The 9421-nt window shown below is 36.8% G+C and overlaps 1 protein-coding gene across 1 annotated transcript; it reads right to left on the reverse strand.

Moving 5' to 3' along the window:
• Nucleotides 1-2296: 2296 nt before the first annotated feature.
• Nucleotides 2297-8736, reverse strand: LOC149381104 (uncharacterized). Its single transcript, XM_089601288.1, has 4 exons — nt 8442-8736; nt 8279-8371; nt 8106-8207; nt 2297-2353 (listed from the first exon to the last, which is right to left on the reverse strand). The coding sequence occupies exons 1-4, from the start codon at nt 8724-8726 to the stop codon at nt 2297-2299; spliced, it is 537 nt and encodes a 178-aa protein (XP_089457414.1). The 5' UTR covers nt 8727-8736.
• Nucleotides 8737-9421: the final 685 nt, after the last annotated feature.

Below are 9421 nucleotides of genomic sequence, written 5' to 3' on the forward strand. Positions count from 1 at the left end.
ATTCAAAAGATACTAGCTAAATATATAGACTATAAGAGCATCTTTAATGGTTTGTAGCTTAACAATTGTGAGGACTTGCTAGCAATTAGCAAAAATTGTAAGCTAGTTGCTTACCATTGTTTTGCACTTTATCTACTAGCTTAACTAAGCTACTTTGCTTAATTAAGCTACTAGCTTAGCAAAAAAATGGACCAATTTTTTAATTTTTTTTATTTAATAAGTGGGAATTGAATAGAATATAATAATAAAATATTAATTATTGACATGTGGGATAAAGTTAAGCTAAGATAGTGATTTAGCTTACCAATAGAGAACAAATTTGCTTAAATTAGTTGTAGCTTAAATTGCTTATGTGGCAAGTTAAGCAAATATGATATTTGTTTACCATTAAAGATGCTCTAATGCAATAACTAGGATTTTAAAGACGATAAAATACTGTTTGAAGTGACTTAAAATGCATTTAGAGTATACAAACTGTATTCATGGAATTTTGAATTGAAGTACATTTTATTAAAATATACGAGATACGAGCAATTTTTTTAAAAACATAACATATTGTTGCAAGTTTTCATATATTATTATAAAAATAAGTAAATAACACATTTGACGTAGTTCAAATCACTGTTAATTAATATAAAAGTGGCGTCATTATAGGCATACGATTACGAAAGATGCTATATATTAAGGATGAGCTGTAAAGATGTGGTGTACTGGTACATCCTTTATCTACGATTCTGTATTCGTATCATCATATATATAGAACGGTTGTGATGGACAGTGAATATCTCATCACAGGGCTAATCCAGTTATTAAGACGGCGTAGCAGTACTAGTCACTTCTCTGGCCACTATATTAATTACTAAGAATTTTTTTTTTGACGGCAAATTACTAAGAATATTTACATCTGAGATTTATTATACCCAAAATAAAATACGTCATCACAATCAAATCTTTTTATTATAGCCGTCAAGTCTATAATCATTTCTCTATAAAAAAAAATTAAAAATATTAATGGCTATTATTAACAATCATTTTCGGTTTTGAGAAGAGCGAGAGTTCGCTCGCAATCGACTCTTTTGCTTCCGCTATAAATATTGCTCAATATTCTTATTTCTCTTCACAACAAAATCAACCCCAAGATTAAAAAAAAAAAAAAATTTAGTACCAATCTCCACTACTATACACTTTCTCTACGAATGGCTTCCAAATCAACGTTCATCTTTGTGGGTTTACTTCTGGTTTTGTGCGTAACGTTAGCGAAAGAACCGTCTAGTGGTACGCGTTATATGGCATTCTAAGTTCTTATCTTCGTTGCTAAATAAGTTTAAATTAATAAAAATAATAATCTCATATCATTTTTTTTTTTTTTTGGATTTTGTAGGTTGCAATGTTAGTGAGTACTATGATTGCTTCTTTGGTGACAACGGTGGTTTCTCTGGAGGTTACAACAGAAAGGTCTAAACAAGCAAACCCTGTATTTCATTCTCAACGAGTTACAGATATAACCTGTCATTGAAAGCTACTGCATTGCATGTAATTTGTATTAACACATGCAAAGTTGGATGTAATGGTTTACAGGTTCGTAGCGGTGTGAAAGAGTCGAAGCAACTCTCGGTTGGGAGTGAGAAGAGAGAGTCCAACGGATGGGAGTTGAGGAAAGTCCCATCTGGGCCTGACCCATTGCACCACCGCGGAAAAAGCCCAAAGAAGCCTCGAAGCCCATGAATGGGCATATCAAAGAATAATAGTGAAAAGAGGAACCAGTTTTTGATGCTTTTGCGTCTACTCTATGTCTATACCCTGTGTGTTTCTAGGTTTATTCAGATGTGTGCAAGACTAGATTTTCCTTTTTAGAAAAAATCTTTTATCTTTTAAGGATGGTTAGTCTTGCTTTAATATTAATTATCTTTCTTTTTTTAGCTTTTTTTGTTTATAGATATGGTGTTTTGTGTTCGTATTATGTGACCTTTTTTTGTTTAAAGTTTAGACAAGGAATGTCGTAAATGTTTCGCTTATTGGATGGCGTGATTATATCTTTTGGAAGACTAAACGTTATGCCTCTTTTAAAAAAATAAATGAAGTTGAGAAAATAAACGTTAAATTGAAGTCTGAATTAAACAGGAAATTAGTTAATCAGGCAGTTGATGAAATGTAGCATAAGTATGAAAAATTTATAATAAAAAAAAGTTCTATAGAATCTAACAGCTGGTAGATGTGACATATATCTGGAAGTCAAAATACAAATTGAAATTATAGAATCCTTGGATGGAAACCAGTGGGTTCATTTTTCATAGTTTTATACTTCATATATATCGTCATGGTAACCAGTAATGTACCACTTTTTGCAGTAAACCTTTTTGCGAAAAGAATGCAGAGGATCAGAAGAAGAGAAACCGCATAGGCATTCAAAATCAAAATCAAAATCAAAATAAAAATAAAAATAAAAATAGTATTTAGTATATTTGCTAGAATATTTAGACGTTGTTTATTTATATTCGAAATTATTTGGCCGTGACGTAGCTAATTAACTCATAGCATGACAGCAATCAAACTCACATCAATCCCCAAGCCCAACAAACAATATTCGTACCACAAAATAAAAAAATAAAACACTAACAATGTTCGTAGTGTAATTTTCTCAAAATAAAAATAGAAAAAATATAATTTAATGTTTACAAACTTTAGGGTACGTGGATGGGTTTATTTTTCGCATAAATATTCTTGTTATGTAGGTTTTTATTTCTGTTTTAGGTGACTCCTTGCTATATATATTCGTCTTAATTTAAGATATATATATATATATATATATATATATTTATGTTAATAAGAAGTCTAAATTTATAAACGTTATATGAATATTTGTTATTTTAAAATTCATCAATTTTTTTCTTTGTTATGGCGCGGCGCACTCTACTCCAGAGAGTTGCGAAGATTTTGTTATTTCAATTAGTTTGTCTTTATTCAAGTTGAGCGACCAAGCTCGACGACCCCCAAGTCCACCTTTCACCAAGCGCAATGTCTGAGTCGAGTGTTCAACAAGCCCATTGATCAAGCCTAGTGTCCTTGGAGCCCCGTGTGCGCTCGACGACCCACCCGTGTCAAGTATCGACGACCCACCCGTGTCAAGTATTCATTTGAACTTAGCGTCGATGACCTCTCAAACAAGCTTGGCGCTCGTCCGACATCCATTGATGACATGTGTCTACCAAGCCTGGCAACCACCAAACTTAGCTGCCCGTGTTTTGCAGCTACTAAAAACCGATGTACACCCTAATAAACACAATATATGGAATGTTCTGTTGCGAAATAACTCGCGCACGCAAGCGTACGTGTGTCGCTCAAGTAATATAGAATGTAAATTCGAATATCGTACCCACAGAGACTAGTGAAACAACGATTCCCTAAAACTTGATGCTAATTAACTCCAAATAAAATTAAGAAGATGTTTGTAGCAATAATAATAATAAAACTAAGCAGAGAAAAAGATACGAGTTTTGCAAGATGAGAAGGTAGGGGTCGCGATTTCACCGGAGCTAACTAGGTCGGGGGGTTTCGGGTTTGAACAACAAAATCTACTCCTATGGATGCTAATCTCACTCTATCAAAATTATTCACTAGCCTCTCTCGAGTGTTCTAGCAAACCTATGTAATTGACGGATTATTATCCTCTCGGCATCTAATCCTATTAAAACAATCACACGCAATGAAACAAGAGTTCAAACGATTACATAAATTGCCTAGATTTTCTAACCTAGGATCAACTATGAAGACATGAACAAAAGCACGATTATTTACTCTCTCTCGAGTAGCTAAACAATCCTAGATAACAGTTCTAATGGTGATCAAGCACTAGAAAGCATAAGGAACAATTCATATCAAGCAATCCATAATAATGAAGCAAACAATAATTATCTAACCCTAACGAGCCCCCCAACCATTATCAATCCCGACTACATCGCAATCCCATGAGAAACTTAGTCTCTAATGGTGTTCATAATCAACGTTAAACACAACAGAATAATTAAAAGCACTAAAATAAAGATTGAAACCAACATAGAATTCATATTAAATAAAATTGATGTTCAACAATAAATTAGAACGATAAAATAAATAAAAATAAGAAAAGAAAGAAGAACGAATGAATTCGGAGAAGGAGAACTCGTTGGGTTGTCAATTCCGTTGAAGAACGCCTTTTTTCCCCTTTCAAAAGCTCTCCAGAACAACCAAACGATAAACGAGAAACTTAAACAAAAGGGAAAGATGTGTTTTTGAGAGCTTAAAGTCGTATATATAGGTCAAGGGATGATTTTCGGAGTTATCTGGGCCTTCCAATTCAATCCAAGGGTCAAAAATCTTCAGAAATCGTTAATTTCCTATTTCAGTAATCCGGAGGCGCGCGGACCCAGCTCCAGGTTATGCGCGCTCCGCGCATACGACTCTGTGCGATTTCACGGTTTATGCCCCCGTATGCGCGGCGCGCGACCAGAAGCACGCGGCGCGCGGTCTCGAAGTATGTCTTCGCGCGGTGCGCGATGGAAGGCGTGCGGCGCACATATTCGCCAATTTTCTTGCTTATCGCTTTTTGACTCCATTTCGACCGTTTTGTCTCCAAATCCCACCCTTTTTCCATGAAATTGACTGTAGACGCTCTATTTCTCCTCTGAACCTAAAACTACTAAAAAACCTACTAAAAACCATTAAAATACTTGAGGACTCATCGGTTTTTGGTTCGGGAAATATGAGTTTTACGCGCGATTAACGCACCTATCATGTTCGAGTATTTCTCCTCCAATTATCGCTTTCCTCAAGCCTATGTTGGATAATGGTTATGGGGAAGGTTAGAGAGATTACTTTAAAGCCTCCCTATATAACCTTCGGAACCGTAAACACCAATTCTATAAATGTATAATTAATCAACTAAGCTCAAGACACCACTTTTTCACAATTTCACCGGTTCTTTAGTAATCATTAGGCTTCTTGTAATTTTTTTTTAACTTTATGACCCTTTGCCGGAGTATTATCCAATGAACATCCGCAAGTCTTGCTTACATTTTTTATATCGTAAAGTCTTAACAATTACGTGAAATTCATTGAATTTGATCACATTTTTTCATTAACAAAGGACATTTGCACTACTAAATTTGGTTTTCTGATGCGCATGACTATCAGGTGCGACTAGTCGCACCTAAAAGTCGCATCTAAATGACTTTCAGGTGTGACTAGTCGCACCAGATTGTCAACCCGGAGTATAAAAAATTTCGCTTAAAATTGTTTTTGCTTTTGAGTATCAGGTGCGACTAGTCGCATCTGCTAGTCAAAAACACTATCCGATGCGACAAAGTCGCACCTGATAGTTTCAAAATTTTAAGCGGGCCAATTCTCCCCCTTATTTTTTCATTCAGCATTGACGTGGCATTCTGGGTTAATTTTTTTTTAGAAATTATCCGATGCGACTAGTCGCACATGATACGTTATTGGGTGCGACTAGTCACATCGAATAGACCTTTCGGTAGATGCTCAGACGCCGCCACCAGCTTCAATGCCGAATGCTCAGACGCCAGATTCGGTAGAATTTCTGCGACATCGTTCGAGCGGCAGCGCACGAGGAAGATCTGGCGGAAGAGGAGGCCGTGCATTCAAGAATTGGAAGACTTCGAATGAAAAAGGGAAACGAAAGGAATAGATTTTAATTTTTTTAATTTATTGAACGTAAATTATCAAATTTTATGAATTTAATATTAGAATTTCTATTAAATTATTTATATAATTATTCTAATTAATATTATATAATTATTCTTATTAAAATTATTTAATTACTTTAATAAAAAAATATTGATTCTAATAGAATTTTTTATAGGCCGATTCTATTAGAATCAGCATTTAAAAAAAAAAAAACTACAGACAATCAGATGCGACTAGTCGCATCTGATACTTTCAGACAATCAGCATTTAATTTTAATTTTTATATATTTAAATGGCTGATTCTAATAGAATCAGCATTTTAAAAAAAAAAACTACAGACAATCAGATGCGACTAGTCGCATCTGATTGTACTGTAACCCGCCGAAATATTAGGCGGGGAATTACTATCAGGTGCGACTAGTCGCCTCTGATACTTTTCCCGCGAAAGTATCAGATGCGACTAGTCGCATCTGATACTATATATCCCGCTTTAATATCTTATTTTGGAGTATATTTAGGTGCGACTTTTGGTGCGAGAAGTCGCACCTAAACTGTCGCACCTGATAGTGATGACTTTCAGGTGCGACAAGTCGCACCTAAAATCATCAGGTGCGGACTTTCAGATGCGACTTTGTCGCATCTAAAGTCGCACCTGATGACACTTTTAGGTGCGACTGTGGTGCTTTCAGGTGCGACAAAAGTCGCACCTGATGCTATATTTTGTATTAGTGCTGAGCATTCAAGTCATTTGAAATATTAAGTTTTACAAAATGGCTAATGTTGAATTATATACATTGTTAGATATAGAACTTTAACCCTTTATATAATTATATCTAGGTTTCAAAAATATTTGCACTTGTTAATTGCGGTTTTTTTTATTTTTTTTATTTAACTTATGGCTATATCCTAATCTTTGGCTTTGCAAATTTATTAGTTTCAAATGATTATATAGCTAACCAACCCATGTATTAAGAGCAATATTACACATCTACTTTAAGCTTTATCTAGAAATACCAATTTATTTTTAAAGTTGTTCAATCCTTTTCTTTCGTGAGAATTTTGTGACTCGAACCCGCAATAATTTTGACTTAATTCACTAGTACAATTGATAGCATCAGGTGCGACAAAAGTCGCACCTGAAAGCATAAATGTCGCACCTGAAAGTATCATCAGGTGCGACTTTAGATGCGACATAGTCGCATCTGAAAGTGCGCACCTGATGATATTAGGTGCGACTAGTCGCACCTGAAAGTCATCACTATCAGGTGCGACATTTTAGGTGCGACAAGTCGCACCAAACGTCGCACCTAAATATCCCTCAAAATAAGAAATTAAAGCATGAATTATAGTATCAGATGCGACCAGTCGCATCTGATACTTTCGCGGGAAGAGTATCAGATGCGACTAGTCGCATCCGATAGTAATTCCCCGCGAAATATTTGGCGGGTGTTAGTACAATCCGATGCGACTAGTCGCATCCGATACTTTTCCCGCGGAAGTATCAGATGCGACTAGTCGCATCTGATTGTCTGTAGTTATTTTTTTTAAAATGCTGATTCTATTAGAATCAGCCATTTAAATATATAAAAATTAAAATTTAAAAAATTAATTAAATAATTTTTTTTGTTATATTAAATAAATAATTTGAATAATATTAATTAGAATAAGTATATAAATAATAATATTAAATTCATAAAATTTGATAATTTACATTCAATAAATTAAAAAAATTACAATTTATTCTTTTTGTTTCCCTTTTTCATTCGAAGTCTGCCAATTCTGGAATGCACGGCCTCCTCTTCCGCCAGATCTTGCTCGTGCGCCTTGGCGGCCTGATGCGCTGCCGCTCGAACGATGTCGCTGAAATTCTACCGAACCTGGCGTCTGATCAGCATTTGGCATGGAAGCGGATGGCGGCGTCTGAACATTCGGCATTGAAGCGGATGCCGGCGTCTGAACATTCGGCATTGAAGCTGATGGCGGCGTCGTGGCAGGGTGCATCATCGCGGGGGATGTCTGCATGGGAGACGGATGCTGCTGTGTGTAGGCAAAGAACTGTCGCTGAAACGCCTCCATCTGAGCTTGTTGTGCGGCCAACGCTGCTTGTAGCTCGCTAATCACTGGATCTGGAACGCGCGTCGATGAAGAACCTGAGGACGAGCTGTCGTCCTGAGCCTGAGCCAAGAGATACGAGGATCTCGGGATCGAGGGACCTATCCCGACATACCAATCTCGACGTTGCCCGAGAACAGTATCCATCGCAAACTGCTCCGCCTGGTCTATGTCAAACATTTGGCCTGACTCCGCTGCTTGTCGCTGCATATCCTCGACTTGAGTCATAATTCGCGCCTTCAAACATATGTTAAAAAAATTATTAAGATTATCGAAACTTGATTATTAAGTAATTAACACAAGTAACTTACAAATGCTTGTTGCGCCCAAGCTGTCGTCCAATTGCCTTGATCGTCTTGATGTTTTTTGTCCCACGTGTTTAACGCCGAGGCCAAAGTCCCATCTTCCCTACTCTGCAGTTCTTATGAAAATATGAGTAATGTATTTATTGCAAAAAAAAATTACAAAATTAGAATAAACTTACGTTCAAATGTCGATGAGCCAAAAAAGAAATCGACCCTTGTGTGGACTTCGTTTTCTTGTTCTTGGAATTGTCTCTGTTGCGAGTAGACTTTTTCTGCACATATTAAATTGCGTTATAATTCGATTTCATAGAAGATAACATAATTTTTAGAATTATACATTACCTTCCAATCGTCAGTTGCGAACTCCTCTATCACCTTCTCCCAATCGTCTTTTTGATATCCTTTTGGGATTTCTTTCTTGGCGACATTCATTTGCCCACAACATTTTCCTAAGAAAGTCCCTGATAATCTAGACTTTTGGTTGCGCCTCATACGCTTTGCATCGCGAATGATAGTCTGGTCAATCTGATGACGATAGCAATCCGCCGGAAGCAGCTCATCGGTCTCATCATCCTTGTACACGAAAGTGTACTCGGAATGAAGTGCGCTCAGAATATTGCCCAACATCTGGGGCGTCACTTCGTTCCAATCACGAAGTGTGACCGGGATATGGACTTTCACCAAAGCGCCGACGCGGTTGTTGAATACTCCTACCTTTTTTTATTGTTTTTCTTACGTCCTGGTAGAAAGTTTGGTTGATTGGGTCGTACCTAACAACTTTCGCACCGGGTACCCCATGCGCTGCTTTTGCCGAAGTAGACCCGGTTGTTGGTCCCCTTGTTTTCTTAGGACCTTGGGAACCCGGTGTCTCTAGCGGAGACTCATCTCCACCTGCTCCTGAACGGTGTAGCGGAGACTCATCTCCACCTGCTCCACCTGCTCCACCTGCATCTGACATCCTGTAAGATGTGAACAATATTAGTAAATAAATATTAGTTTTCTGTTTAAAAAAAACGTGGACGGCACCACGGATTTTATTATTAACAAACCTCACATATGGCGGAGGAAAACCGTGGTTACATTATATAGTAAATAAACATACAAAAAAGATATTAATCATTCATCATCATCTATGCCTATAATGTTAATATCATCTTCTATATCGACATCAACATCTTCTCCCTAAAAAACGACATGTCTCTCATTTTCATCATCGTCTTCTTCATCATCGTCAACGACAGTCACTAACTCAGCTTCATCGATTTCGTGTCGATGATTCAAACGCTCGATGTTTGACAACTCTATAGTCAATGGGATCGAGG

Source organism: Urtica dioica, chromosome 11 (assembly GCF_054948205.1).
Source record: "Urtica dioica subsp. dioica isolate 48M chromosome 11, U.dioica_male_clone48M_v1_H2, whole genome shotgun sequence".
NCBI classification, from domain to species: domain Eukaryota; kingdom Viridiplantae; phylum Streptophyta; class Magnoliopsida; order Rosales; family Urticaceae; genus Urtica; species Urtica dioica.

Excerpts from the sequence above, each read along its gene's own strand:
- LOC149381104 (XM_089601288.1), bottom strand. The coding sequence starts at position 8,726 with ATGTTGGGCAATATTCTGAGCGCACTTCATTCCGAGTACACTTTCGTG. Across the intron at positions 8,372-8,441 it reads TCGCAACTGACGATTGGAAG|AAAAAGTCTACTCGCAACAG; the intron begins GTAATGTATAAT and ends TAATATGTGCAG. Across the intron at positions 8,208-8,278 it reads TGGCTCATCGACATTTGAAC|AGTAGGGAAGATGGGACTTT; the intron begins GTAAGTTTATTC and ends TAAGAACTGCAG.